Source organism: Acinonyx jubatus, chromosome E2 (assembly GCF_027475565.1).
Source record: "Acinonyx jubatus isolate Ajub_Pintada_27869175 chromosome E2, VMU_Ajub_asm_v1.0, whole genome shotgun sequence".
Taxonomy (NCBI): Eukaryota; Metazoa; Chordata; class Mammalia; order Carnivora; family Felidae; genus Acinonyx; species Acinonyx jubatus.
Genome location: NC_069396.1, coordinates 18,587,535 through 18,601,586, shown reverse-complemented (window position 1 = coordinate 18,601,586; position 14,052 = coordinate 18,587,535). Strand labels below are relative to the sequence as shown.

The 14,052-nt window shown below is 44.1% G+C and overlaps 1 protein-coding gene and 1 non-coding gene across 5 annotated transcripts in view; one reads left to right on the top strand and one right to left on the bottom strand.

Moving 5' to 3' along the window:
- Positions 1–10,585, top strand: part of CTCF (CCCTC-binding factor) — a 46,599-nt gene extending 36,014 nt beyond the window's left edge. For 2 of the 4 annotated variants that reach the window (XM_027076002.2, XM_027076001.2), the window contains 5 exons: positions 2,353–2,513; positions 3,045–3,227; positions 3,777–3,912; positions 8,028–8,189; positions 9,380–10,585. In XM_027076002.2, coding sequence (XP_026931803.1) covers positions 2,353–2,513; positions 3,045–3,227; positions 3,777–3,912; positions 8,028–8,189; positions 9,380–9,564 — 827 coding nt within the window. In that variant the 3' untranslated portion in view covers positions 9,565–10,585. Of the gene's footprint in view, positions 1–2,352; positions 2,514–3,044; positions 3,228–3,776; positions 3,913–4,495; positions 8,005–8,027; positions 8,190–9,379 lie in introns of those variants that run through there. The other 2 variants (XM_027076003.2, XM_053210580.1) reach the window with 2 other exon arrangements.
- On the bottom strand, positions 1,659–1,743 carry TRNAQ-UUG (transfer RNA glutamine (anticodon UUG)). Its single transcript has one exon. It is a non-coding gene; the product is annotated as a tRNA-Gln (tRNA).
- Positions 10,586–14,052: the final 3,467 nt, after the last annotated feature.

Here is a 14,052-nt window from a genome sequence, read left to right as displayed (position 1 = left end):
GCCCTGTGTTGGGCTCTGCACTGACTGGAGCCTGCTTGGGATTCTCGCTCTCTCCCTCTCTCAAAATAAGTAAATTAAAAAAAATTTTTTTTGAAGATTAAAAGAAAAGAAAAAGTCTTAGGGTGCCTGGGTGGTTCAGTTGGTTAAGTTACTGACTCTTGATTTTGGCTCAAGTCATGATCTCAGTGGTCATGGGATTGAGCCCCACGTTTTGAAGCCCGCTTGGGATTCTCTCTCCCTCTCTCCTTTGCCCCCTTCCCTGCTCACATCCTCTCTCACTCAAAATAAATAAATAAACATTGAATAAGGAAAAGAACAGGTTTTCCCCCGCTAGGTTTGACTTTTTTTTTATAGTCTCTAGTTTTTCCTGTTAGAACATAATTTGGGGGTGGGGCGCCTGGGTGGTTCAGTTGGTTGAGCGACTGACTTCGGCTCAGGTCATGATCTCACAGTTTGTGAGTTCGAGCCCCGTGTCGGGCTCTGTGCTGATAGCTCAGAGCCTGGAGCCTGCTTCTGATTCTGTGTCTCCCTCTCTCTCTGCCGCTCCCCCACTCATGCTCTGTCTCTCTCTGTCTCAGAAATAAGTAAACATTAAAAAAATAATTAAAAAAAAACATAATTTGGGGGTGACTGGGTTGCTCAGTCGGTTAAGTGACCGACTTTGGCTCAGGTCATGATCTCACTGGTTTGTGGGTTCAAGCCCCACATCAGGCTCTGTGCTGACAGCTCACAGAGCCTGGAGCCTGTTTCAGAGTCTGTATTTCCCTCTCTCTCTGACCCTCCCCCACTCACGCTCTGTCTCTTTCTCTCTCTCTGTCTCAAAAATAAACATTAAAAAAAATTTTTTTTAACCAAATTTGGAAATTTTTGTACACAGAAACTTCCTTTTTTTTATTTAATTTTTGTGATAAGAACACTTAAATAAGATCTACCTTCTTAGAAAATTTTTTTTCCTTCTTAGAAAATGTTTAATATGTAATAGCAGTATTATATACTGGGAATTCAGGGCACCTGGCGGGCTCAGTCAGTAGAGTATGCAACTTGATCTCAGGGTTGTTAAGTTCGAGCCCCATGTTAGGTGTAGAGATTACTTAAAAATACAGTCTTTAAAAAAATTTAACTATGGGAATTACGCTGTACAGTAGATCTCTAGGAGTCATCTTTGGTTCATTTATTTTATTTTTTTATGTTACTTGGGTGTTTAGGTTTGACTCTTGTCTCTTTCTCTGCCAGCCCTCATAAAGAATTCTGTCCCTCACAGTATTCCCTTCCTCAGCTCTTAATTTCCGTCCCATCTGACTTATACCCTATTGTGTAAAGTGACTCTTCCTAAGATCAATAAGAACACCACATTGCTGAATGCAGGGAGCATTCTACTTCCCATGTCTCTTGATCTCTTAAGAGTGTTCTTCATAGTGGACTGTGCCATCCTCCTTAAAACACTTTGTTCCTTGGCTTCAATAGCACTATAGCTTGTTATCTGTCTTCTCTATTCCTTCTCAGCCTTCCCTTGTTTTAACCTCTTTTCCTCCCACTAGCATTACCTGTTAGATTTTTTTTTTAAGTTTATTCATTTGTTTTGAGAGAGAGAACCAGCAGAGGAGGGGAAAAGAGAGGGAGACAGAAGATCCAAACGAGGCTCTGCGCTGACAGCAGAGAGCCCAACGTGGGGCTTGAACCCACGAACCATGAGATCATGACCTGAGCCAAAGTCAGATGCTCAACCAACTGAGCCACCCAGGCACCCCTTACCTATTAGATTTTTTTTTTTTAACCTAATAGATTTCTTAAAGCAAGACCCTAACTCTTCTTTTTCATTCTTTTTGCCTTAGTGATTTCATCAGCTCCCATGGTCTAACTCAAATCCTAACAACTCCAGTTCATACTCTGAATCTTTCCTTTGAGCTAGGCTTATCTAGCCCTTGCCATACCTATCCTTACTTGGATATCATTGGCATCTGAAATTTGACATATCTAGAACTGAAGGTCTGAAAGTCCCCCCAACCCCCTTTCCCCAAAATAAACAAAGGGCTTCAGCCCTTTTCCACTGTTCCTTGTCTCAGCAAATGGTTATACCACCTACTTGATTTTCGAAGCCAGGAACCTGGAGATCGTCTCTGACACCTACCTTCTTCCTTGCTCTGTATTTGGTCACTAAATCCTGTTGATTTCACTTCCTGAGTCTCTCATCAGTTCTCCCTGCTCCTTCCAGGCCACCATCTTCTCTCACCTGTCTCTCTTCTCCTTTTAATTCATTTTCAGTACAGCAGCCAGAGTAATTATTTTAAAGAAGGAGAAAAAATGTTGTTTGTGGTTTCACAAGTTAGACTGGGCTTTGTGTTTTGTTTTCAGGTGTCCACTTGCGAAAGCAGCATTCCTATATTGAGCAAGGCAAGAAATGTCGATACTGCGATGCTGTGTTTCATGAGCGCTATGCCCTCATCCAGCATCAGAAGTCACACAAGAACGAGAAGCGCTTTAAGTGTGATCAGTGTGATTACGCTTGCAGACAGGTAGAGACCTTCATAGTTAGAAAGCAGTTGATTCCCTGTCAGTGTCAGGTTTTATCAGAGGGTTTTTATATTCCTTGTATGGTGGCTCTTTTTAAGGATGGTATTTTCAGACTGATGTATGAGGAATGTCACCACAGGTTTCACTCATCAATTTTATCATCTCAGTCCCCACCTGATGTTTTATTCGGTCACAGCTTACCTCCCCCTCAGGCCAAATACTGGCTGCTTTCTCAGAACTGAGGGAATTAAGTCCAGGACTTGAGAAAAGAGAAGAATCTGTTCCTGGGGCCTATTGGTTGGGGGAGATCAAGACAAGCAGCCTAGGAGCGGGGAGCATATTTATACTAGAATTGATGGAAGCAGTTTTATACCCCAGTAGAGACAACTTTATCCCCTGGACAGGTAGTTTTGAGCCTAGATCCTTCAGAGGGAAAGGCCTGTCAACCACATGCATGTAGGTTGTGGCTAGTGTAGCAGCCCTGTGACAGGCTCTGAGGCCTCCCTCCCCTCCCCCCCCCCACCTTCTTTCAGGAGAGGCACATGATCATGCACAAGCGCACCCACACCGGGGAGAAGCCTTATGCCTGCAGCCACTGCGACAAGACCTTCCGCCAGAAGCAACTCCTTGACATGCACTTCAAACGTTATCATGACCCCAACTTTGTCCCTGCAGCCTTTGTCTGTTCTAAGTGTGGGAAAACATTTACACGCCGGGTAAGAGTCAGAACTTTATTTCCCTTGTTGTGGTTCTTAATACCATGTTCTTGATTTTCCACTGAGGTTGTTATAAGCACAGGGATGCCTTATCATTTGGAAAGGGCCACTCATCCCCACCTCAAGGTTCTCTGTGCATGTGTGAACCCTTCTGCTGAAGGGGAACTCAGTATCTGTGAATAGATCTGTCCTGGATCTTCCCTTAGAGCCATTCTGCACAGGACAGGGAGCTGGTCTGATCTCCCATGTTCCTCTTGTCTGCAGGCTGCTGAGCCCCTGTTCAGAGGATGCAGCCTCCTCTTCTGATGGACTTTGCTTTGTCTCCCTCTCGCTCCCTTCCTTTCCCCCCTCTGTCTCCCCCCTCCAGAGGGAGGCCATTTCCCCTGAATGAGGAGAATATGTTCAGAATGTGCTTATTAACACATACTAGAACATTGGACTTAATATGGTTACCCCAAATTTTTATTTATTAAGCTAAAATAAGAGAACGTCTAATTCTGATATCAACTTTTTTAGTAATATGAATGAAGGTTTTATTTCTTTTGTTAGAATACCATGGCAAGACATGCTGATAATTGTGCTGGTCCAGATGGCGTAGAAGGGGAAAATGGAGGGGAAACAAAGAAGAGTAAACGTGGAAGAAAAAGAAAGATGCGTTCTAAAAAAGAAGACTCCTCTGACAGTGGTGAGTACCTTGTTTCTTGATTTAGTTACACAGATTTTGGTGCCCAGCTGCCAGTACATTTATGTAGGATGTGCTGGGATATAGAGATAGACCAATCACTCTTAATTTCTGTAACCTCTAGTCTTCCTAATGTGTGTATGGTTTTTTGTGGGGGTTTTTTTTGTTTTGTTTGTTTTTGTTTTTTTGTTTTGTTTGTTTGTTTTTGAGGGAAAGAGAGCCGGGGAGGGGCAGAGAGAGGAGAGAGAAAATCCCAAACAGACTCCACACTGTCAGCGCAGAGCCTGATGCGGGGCTTGATCCCATGAAACTTGAGATCATGACCTGAGTTGAAACCGAGAGCGGACGCTTAACCAACTGAGCCACCTAGGCGCCGCCCTAATGTGTATATTTTTACAGCAGCAGTTAGTATGTTTCTGGGGCCATTTTTTTTTTCTCCTGGTATTCCATTGCTTGATAATGTCTTATATGTTACATGTTCAGTTAAAGCCAAAGCAAAATTAATATCTTGACTCAGTTTACTCAGATTAGTAATATTCTAAGGCCAGCAGAGTTTCTTTTCTATGTTCATAACTTTTACATTTAGGAAGCTGGTCTAGATTTGAGCAATGAATCTAATGGACGTGAAGAAGGTTGCTTAAGCATCTTGACCAACTTCTGGTTTGACTGCCTGTGTCAGCCTAGCCTTGAGATGTGTTGATCAGATCCATGAAGGTCAGCCTTTCTCTTCCTACCTTAATCTCTGAATTTTAAAATGTAACACTTTGCCTATTTTCCTACCGTTGATGCTTTCTGGGGTGTTTTTGCCTTTCTAGTCATGAAATCCAGGTGCTCTGGTATGGTTTTGAGGTGCTAGAGTCATGAAGAGGGAGGGAGAACAAGAGTGTCGGTAACATAGGAGTCACATTTGATTGTACACACTTTTTCATGGTGGTAGGCTTTTTCAATGTGGATACTTGGACTACTGGCCAAGTAGTTGAGAAAGCACATTTGTGACTAAAGATTTAAGTTTTTTATGGTAAAAGATGTATGTAAAGGGGTTTTGTTTTGGGGAATACACTACCCCAGAAGCACCATCGGACTGGAAAGATTATAGATGGCGCCTTATGTGTTTCTAAGGCTCTTCATTTTGTCTTTTGCATGCTTGTTAGAAGTAATGGGGAGCGGGGGCAGCTGGGTGGCTCAGTTAATCATCTGACTTTTGGTTTTGGCTCAGGTTGTGATCTCACAGTTTGTGGGTTCATACTCCACATCGGGCTCCACACTGACAGTGCAGAGCCTGCTTGCTTGGGATTCTCTCTCCGCCCCTTCCCCACTCAGTGTGCACGCACATGCGTGCGCTCTCAAAATAAACAAACTTGGGGGGGAGAAGCTTCAGTAATAATGGGGAGGGATTGAAATTTTTGAAGGTTGAACATGTTTGAGAACTTCAGTGACTTTATTGATTTTATCTAAAACTTGCTTATGAAAGTACTGATTTTTTATATTTAGATCTGTAACAAGGTCCTTTTTAGTATTTGTGTATTTTGTATATTTTAATAAAGGCTTTACTTTTCTATTTAGAACTTTTCTGAGAGATTATTCATCCAGTAAGCATAAGAGTAATTTATTTTTTGCTGTCTTTTCTAGAAATCTATTTTAAGCATTATCTTCATCACTGGGTTTTAAGTAAACAAACCAAAAAATGTTGGTTTGCTTTAATCTTTATAAAAGCATACCACCCTTGGGGCACCTGGATGGCTCAGTCAGTTGAATGTCCAACTCTTGATTTCGGCTCAGGTCATGCTATAACAGTTTGTGAGTTTGAGCTCCGCATTGGGCTCTACGCTGACAGTGTGGCGATTCTCTCTTTCCCTCTCTCACTTCCCCTCCTCTGCTCACACACTCTCTCTCTCTAAAATAAATAAATAAACATTGGGGCGCCTGGATGGCTTAGTTGGTTAGGCATCGGACTTCGGCTTAGGTCACGATCTCACCGTTTCCGAGTTCCAGCCCCGCATCGGGCTCTGTGCTGACAGCTCTGAGCCTGGAACCTGATTCAGATTCTGTCTCCCTCTCTCTTTCTCTCTGCCCCTCCCCTCTTCCCCCACAGTCTCTCTCTCTCAAAAATAAAATAAACATTAAAAAAAAAAATTACAAATTAATAAACATGAAAAAACAAAAACCCCACACCACTCTTTACTGAGAATCTTTGTGGGACCCCTTTGTTTGGCTAAGAAATGAATGAATGGACTGTTGGGAGAAGCCAGGGGAAGTCACAGGCTCCAAATGCCACCAGAGATCCATGGGTAACCTTGAGCTCAAGGATGTCTGTAAGTGCTTCTAGTTACAGAGCCTCCTCCTGCCACAGACGTTGGCTCTTAGTTTTCTTGGTGATGTGCACCATCAGCCTCACTCCCTAATTATGTTTCACCAGAGCATCTTTCAGCTAAAGATTTTACTGATGGTTCCCAGTAGATTTCTGCCATTCCTCCTTTGGCTTCTGCACTGCTGGCTTGTAGAGCACAGTTTGGGTCTGGGCCTTGTACCCAGTGTCTTTGTATCCACCCCCCCCCCCCCGAAAGTCAGGGCCTTCCATCCCTTTGCTGACCAAGGCCACACAGTCATATTTGTTCTCTCCCAGAAGTTCTGCCTGCAGAGATTAACCAGCAGAGTCTACTGCTATTTTCAAGGCTTTTTGCCAAAATCTCTCCAAGCCAGTAAGCCTTTGACCCTATTAACCTTCTTTGTGTGGCTTTTTCCCCCAATTCTGACTGAATTTGTTTGGTTTTCTAGGCATTATGCCAACTTAGGCAATAGGGGGCTTGAATAAGTTCAACAGGGAAGCATCTTGTTCTTGACACACTGCCACATACCAATGTATTCTTCACATTTTCACTTAGGATTTGACAAATAAGGCATTTTGTCCTGAAGATAAAGCATTTAGTCTTTGATATCTAAATTTAAATGTCTGGACCCAGGGGAAGACTGTATAACCTGTGCTTCTGAGAGGAAGGCAGGGAAGGCGCTTTGTGTGCTGTGGTGAGCAGGGAGGGGCAGCAGGACAGCCCCAGACAGAGGCCAGAGGTGAATTCTGTCTGCTGCAGTTCACCCGTGCCTTACAAATCACTTGGCTTTTCACTTTTTCTATAAAATAAGGGTAACCCCTCTTATTAAATGAAGTAATGAAGCCTGAATGGAATAATGGAGAATTTAAAAACTGTGATCTGTGGTGTAAATAAGAGCTATGTCTGTGCTAGAAAGTGTAAGTTATAAAGCATGATTATATGTGTTGTTAGTTCAGTCCTTTTGATCCTCAAATCAGCAGTAAGTGTAGAGATCATACAAGGAAACTGGGATTCACTGTGGTAATTGTCCCTAGTAAGGGACACCTTACATACACCTAGTAAGATATGTGGGATTCAAAGCCATATCATCGGGCTCCTTGTCAGTATTCTTTCTACAATAGTCCTGTCTCCCTATATGTGATCATGGCATCAGAGAGAAAATTAGAGAGTTGAGAATGACCCATTGAATCTGACATAGCTGGGAATTAAGTCCAAAAACTTGGCTTTAAAAAAAAAAAAAAACATCAATAATAGTCCTAAAAGAACTCTTCACTGCTTATCCTAGTAATAGGATGTCACAGTGCAATAGAAAGTTATGTCTTGCTCTCTGACACACACACACACACCTTCCTCTCAGAGATAAGCAGGAGCACATCTTCAAGGGTCTGTCTCAGGCTAGGTGTCCTGCTTTGTCCTTGTATAATAGAGGGAACGTATGTTTTCAGCTTAAATACTGTTTTTTTTGTCTATCTAGCATATGATGGAGTTGCCTGTTAAGAATTTGAAACTCAATATTCTGATGTCTACAGCTAAAAGAAAAAAGTAATATCCAGTCCATATAAAGTATGAATAGTAGTCTTCAAGCTGATTTGCTTATTAATTCTACCACAATACCAGTTTACTCTGTCAGTGTTGATAGCAAAAATTCTAGCAAAAGCATTTTTACATGGATTTCTATTAAAATAAATACGTAACTAGACATAACAGAATATGTGATATGTGTGTGTCATATTTTTCTTCCACCATACTTCTTCTTGCCCCACCACCTGTTATTCCTGATTTCGTGAGAAGAAAATGCTGAGCCAGATCTGGATGACAATGAGGATGAGGAGGAGCCTGCTGTGGAAATTGAACCCGAGCCAGAGCCTCAGCCTGTGACCCCAGCCCCACCACCTGCCAAGAAGCGGAGAGGACGCCCCCCTGGCAGAACCAACCAGCCCAAACAGACCCAGCGTAAGTTACTTGTCTCAGTTCAGTAGGCTGGCATCCTCTCCCAGCATGTGGAGGAGCCAGATGGGTCCTTGTTTTGGGGAAAGATAGGAACTAAGCCATGAGAACAAGTTAAGGTCACACCCTGAACAAACTCTCGGGAAGCAGTTGTTTAGTTTTTACTGGGTAACACCTGAGGAAGATGCTAGAGGCCTCTTCTTCCGTGAGAAGTCCAGAGTAGAAGGGTACTCGTGCTGTACAAGATAGGTACTGCTAATGTGGTAGGGGTTACAAGACCATCACAGTTAGAGTCAGCTGGCAAAATTGATGTGGCAGTGAATATAAAAGAGCTAAATTTTAAAGGATGGAGGGATAAAGCAATTTCTGTGCTGAGATTGTTCTTAGGAAGAACAATGTTTGGATTCAACCTTTGGATTCAAGTGCTCGCCTTCTGATTTAAGAGCGGACACAGAAGAGGTATTTAGCCTGTACCCCACATCACAGGTGGCAGTGGGCAGCAGTCCTGTATTGGACACTGCCCCCATGACAGCAGGCTCTGGGGGACTCAGGTCTCTATTCTACTCATTGTCTGGATACCTGAAAGCCGGTGGGGTTTTTTTCCTTAACAAATGCAAGATTTAAGAAGTTGTTTTTAACGTACTTCCTGAACCCCATGTATAGATGTCTGTCACAGGAGAGTGTGAGGTTGGTTAACTATAGGTCCTGGGAACCTCTTTGCCTACACATACTTGAGTGAAAAAACTGGTGGAGGGCCCTGGGTGTGGGAGACCTTCAGAATCAGGAATGGCATGTTCTCGCTAGAGGCGGGTCGCCTCTAACACAGTCCTGCATCACACAGTGTGAGGTATTCTTCGTCATGTGCTGTCTGCATCTTTTGTCTATCTTGCATTGGTGTAAAGCTCAACTTTATGATATAAAGGAAATCTAAGGCTTATAATATGTAATTTGGGAGGCCTATAAAGATGAATGTCTGCCTTTTGTTCACTGATGGTTTCTAGAGTATTGGGGATTTTTGAATGGCCACATTTTAGGTCATTGAGCGTTTTTTTTTTTTTTTTAATTGGTTTTCTCTGTGTTCTTACTGAGGCTTTCCTGCATTGCTGACATCCATTTAGTGTCAAGTCTGAAAGGACCCTTGCAATCCTCAGGGGCTTTAATGGAGCATTTGTTTTGTTCATGCTCTTTCTTGCCAGCAACAGCCATCATCCAGGTGGAAGACCAGAATACAGGTGCAATTGAGAACATTATAGTTGAAGTAAAAAAAGAGCCAGACGCCGAGCCCGTGGAAGGGGAGGAGGAGGAGGCCCAGCCAGCCGCCGCAGACGCCCCCAACGGAGACCTCACGCCTGAGATGATCCTCAGCATGATGGACCGGTGATGGCAGGGCGTTGCTCATCGCCAGGACTGCTCTGGGCTGTGTTTAAACGGCCTGCATCTTAATTTTTCTCCCTCTTTCTTCTTTTGGCTTTGGGAAAAGCATCATTTTACACCATTTTACCAAACATACTGAGAACTAAAACTTCAAGGATGATGTTAGAAAAATGTGATTTAACTAGAACTTGCTGTTTGATGTTAGCAAATCATGGAATGTTCTGAGTCCCTGAGGGTTTACTGTGAAGTGCTGAGGACAGTGTTGATGCCTGACTGGTTTTCTTAGACGGAAACAGAGACATTGAACCCTCTCTCTTGGCTATGGTAAACCACTCCAGAATGGCCACCAGGTTTCCCAGAGTTCTAGGTCTTCTTCCCAGGAGAGTTTTTAATTGTAAATGCAGACTTGGGAAGGACTTACACTTTTAAACTGGTTTTTGCTTCTGCTTCTTCCTGACTCCCTTTGCTCGGAGCCAGCTGCACACCAGTAGTACGGCATGCTGCGATCGGTTTCTGTCCTGAAGGCTTTGCCTCTTTCTTGGCAGAGTTTCTGGTATGGTCAAGCTTGTAAATAACTTTTTTTACATTTTAATCTTTTCCATTAATTAAGAGGTTGAAAAGAAGTGCAGTGTAAGAAAACCCAGCATTTTAATTACTTGCAAATTAAGTCACCACAGACTCTGTAGTGTGTAAATGTTGACGAGGAATTGGATCACAATCATGTAGCAGAACGGCACCCAGACTACTGCCGCTAGTGATGGACACCCACGTGGAAGATCGGATTTCCAGCCCATGGAGCCAGCATTTGAACCTTGTACAATTAACTTTCAGTTATGATTTCCCATCCACATTTTCTTTGCTCTGTTTGTAGCTGAATTTTGTGTTTCATAACTCCTCTGTTCAAGCAGAAGGATGATTATGAGTGGGTCACAGCAGCCCTTAAAAGCTGGGCCAGAAAATTTCACTAGGTCAGTAATTTAAACTTTGGATCTGCAAAAAAAAAAAAAAAAAAAAAAAAGTAATAATAATGTGAAACAAAACCAACTAAAAAGTGATTCTTGCACATGAACTGTCACATGTTTAAAATGTGTTTTTTAGAGAGCCTCAGTCTTGCTGATTTCAAACACTTTTTTCTTCTGTGTATTGCTTTTAAAAGAGCCATCAGTTAGCTATCAAACTCTAGGTTGATGCATTTTGTACTTAGCTGTACTGTGTGATATTTTTCATTATTTTAGGACGCCAACATGAGACCTGTAATAAAATATGTAATGGGGTTGAAAGCTGGGGAGGAGGACCTACTGCTGTACAGCTAATAAATCATAACGGATTAACAAGTGCTCCAGATACTCCGTCGTGTGTGATCTCTGCCTGATGGGGGCCCCAGAGGGCCCACACTCATGGCCTCAGGCAGTGCAGGCCTGGTCACCTTTCAGAGGCAAGCTCTGTACCACAGGATGGCCACTTCCTCCCTAGCACTTAGGAGATGATCTTCGTAAATGGTTGGATCGAGTGCATCCTGTCACAGGTTTTAACTCCCCAAAGGTGTGTGTGAGTAGTGAAGTGTGGATGGACTGCTATCAGCCCCCATGGTCCACCTTAGGAGTGGGTTCCTACAGCAGGGGTAACCACAGATGTTAGAGAAGGGGCTCATGGGAAGTTCTGCACTCTGGATCTCCGCTCACTGAGGGCTGGGCTCACTTGAGCCCAAGTGCAGGACAACAGAAGCTGGGCCCAGTTTGCTCTAGAGAGGCTAATTTAGGAGGGGGAGACACATGTAGTCTAGTCACCAGGCTGCAGGGAGAGAGACTCAGATGGCGTAGCTTGTTAAGCACTGCAGGAGAGACAGGGTGGAAAGGGAGTTGGAATAGGAAGTTGATGCATTAGTGAAACATCTTGATGCTGCTGGCCGTTTCTGGGCAGATAGCTTTGGCAAACCCATTTTAGGTAAAATCTTCAGCCACTAATTATAGGGCTTTTAAACCAGAATCCGAAATTAGCGGTTTTCAGTGAGAAGTAACAAAAGTTGAGATGTGTGTGGCCTTTGGCTGCTCATACTGTCTACATAGACCCGTCTCCCAGGAAAACAGGTAGCTGAGGCCTCAAACTCTGAGCCTTGCAGTCAGTTCCTTGGGTCGAAAGTTGTCAGAATATTGGGTCTCTGTCATCCATGGGCCAACCCTCGTGAGGGCCAGAGTACCTCCTTCCAGAATTGTTCCAGTGGCCATAGAGTTTTGTAAACTTTCTTGGTGTTTATGACAAAATCTCTGCAGAACAGTGAGGCCTTTATCTGTATTTTCAGCATAGCTTTTTCTCATTGTGTACAAATTGAAAGTGTAAAGTATGTTTGGGATGGGGAGGGGGCAAGAAATGTCACATTCTGATGGAAGAGACGCTGAAAAGTGATTCCTCATTGCATAGCCCATGATGTATCCTGTGTGAGTCCATTATATACATACAGCCTTATACTTAAAATATAAATCGGGACACCTGGGTGGCTCAGTTGGTTAAACTTCCAACTTTGGCTCAGGTCGTGACCTCACAGTTGATGAGTTTTGAGCCCCTCGTCAGGCTCTGAGCTGACATCTCAGAGCCTCTGCTTCAGATTCTCGGTCTCCCTCTCTGCCCTGCCCTGCTTGCTCTCTCTCAAAAATAAACATTTAAAAATAAATACAGGGGCGCCTGGGTGTCTCAGTCGGTTAAGCGTCCAACTTTGGCCCAGGTCACGATCTCATAGTTCATGAGTTCGAGCCCCACGTCAGGCTCTGTGCTGACACCTTGGAATCTGGAACCTGCTTCAGATTCTGTGTCTCCCTCTCTGCCCCTCCCCAGCTCATGCTTGCACACTTGTCTGTCAAAAATAAATTTAAAAAAAATTAAAAATATATTTTCATTATATTTATATATAAACAAAGTACAGAAGCCAATTCTCATGGTTAGTCCTCACCAGAGAACTTTTGATGCAGAAGTTCTCTGACCTGTCTGCTCTTCCCCATTATTAAGCCAATAGCAAGTACTGGAGTAAAATATTCTCTTTCCACACCTGGATTGGTACCACCCTCTCCTGCTGCCCGGCAAGGTGCCCAGCAAGCACCTGAGTCCTCTTGCCTTTGGTCAGGACCTAGCTGGTTTTTTTTTGTTTTTTTAACCATTTGTTTTTGGGAGAGTGCAAACAAGGGAGGAGCAGAATGAGGGGAACAGAGGCTCTGAAGCGGGCTCTGCGCTGACAGGCTGAGAGCAGTGAGCCCGATGTGGGGCTCAAACTCATGAAACCACGAGATCATCACCTGAGCCGAAGTTGGAAGCTCAACCCGCTGAACCACACAGGCGCCCCAGGATCTAGTCTTTTAAAACCATCTGAAGGGAGCCTTGTGGCAAACCTGGGAGGTGCAGCCTGGCCTGGCCTCATCCTGTGCTGCTGGAGCAGGCGGGGCTTATGCTTCCTTGTGAGCTTTAGCATTTCCTGAGCGCCCACGGAGTGTCACACCATCTAGAACACAGACAAGCTGAAGGGCCTGTCCCCTTCTCACTGAGTCACTCAACATGTTAGGAGCTGAGTCCCATGTGTTCACTTGGTTTCTGATAGCAGTGTGGTAGTTTTGTCACTGCCGCCCTGATCTCCATGCTGATTCTGGTTTCAGCAGCCTGTACCCACCCCAACAGCACTCATCAGACTGGGGTAGATGCCACCAATGTGTTGCTGGCCTTGCAAGTCCCTTTTGGCAGACATTCCCTCTTGTATTTCTTATCCTAGTCCATTCTAAACAGAGAAGTCCCACTGAGGTGGGTTTTCTATTACGGAGTCCTGGGGTTGCCATGGCAGACTTGGCAGATGTGGGTATTCACTGAGTGCCAGGCACTGTTGTGAGCACTTAAAAAGCATTTAATCCTTATAGCAACACTTTGAGGCAAGTTAATAGCTCCAGCTTATGAAACAGGAAAGGAAGTCCGAAAAGGTTAAGTAACTTAGTGTGGAACAGCTGGAAAGAGTTGGGAGTCAGGACTTAAATTCAGGCAGTCGGCCTTTAGAAGCAGCATTCTTGTACCACTTGGTCACGCTTCAAGTGCAAGAGACCTACTGAGTTCTCACCCTAAAAGTAGCTTGTGGGTTCTATGTGGTTTTAGAAGGAATCCTAGATCTTAAACCAAACTCTTCTTTCAAACTGGGAGACGGCAGAGTAGGACTATCTCTTGCCTCTGTTTGCAGAAACTCTCAGCAACTTCTCCCGCTGTATCCTCCCATCAACCCTAGTCAGCCCTGTGCTTTCACACCATTGGCCTTTTGCTTGAGGGTAGGCTTTGCCCAAGCTGCTACTGTTCAGTTTCTACTGCCACTTTGTGTCAATCTTTGGTAGAGATGAGATTTTGTTAGGTGAGGGGGTGGAGGTGGGGGTGGGGTGGCGGGATGATCAGGTGACTGGAGGATGTTTCCACTTATCTCCAAGCCCTGAAGTGGGGAGGGATAGCTACATGAGAATGAGACCAAGGCACCCTGCTC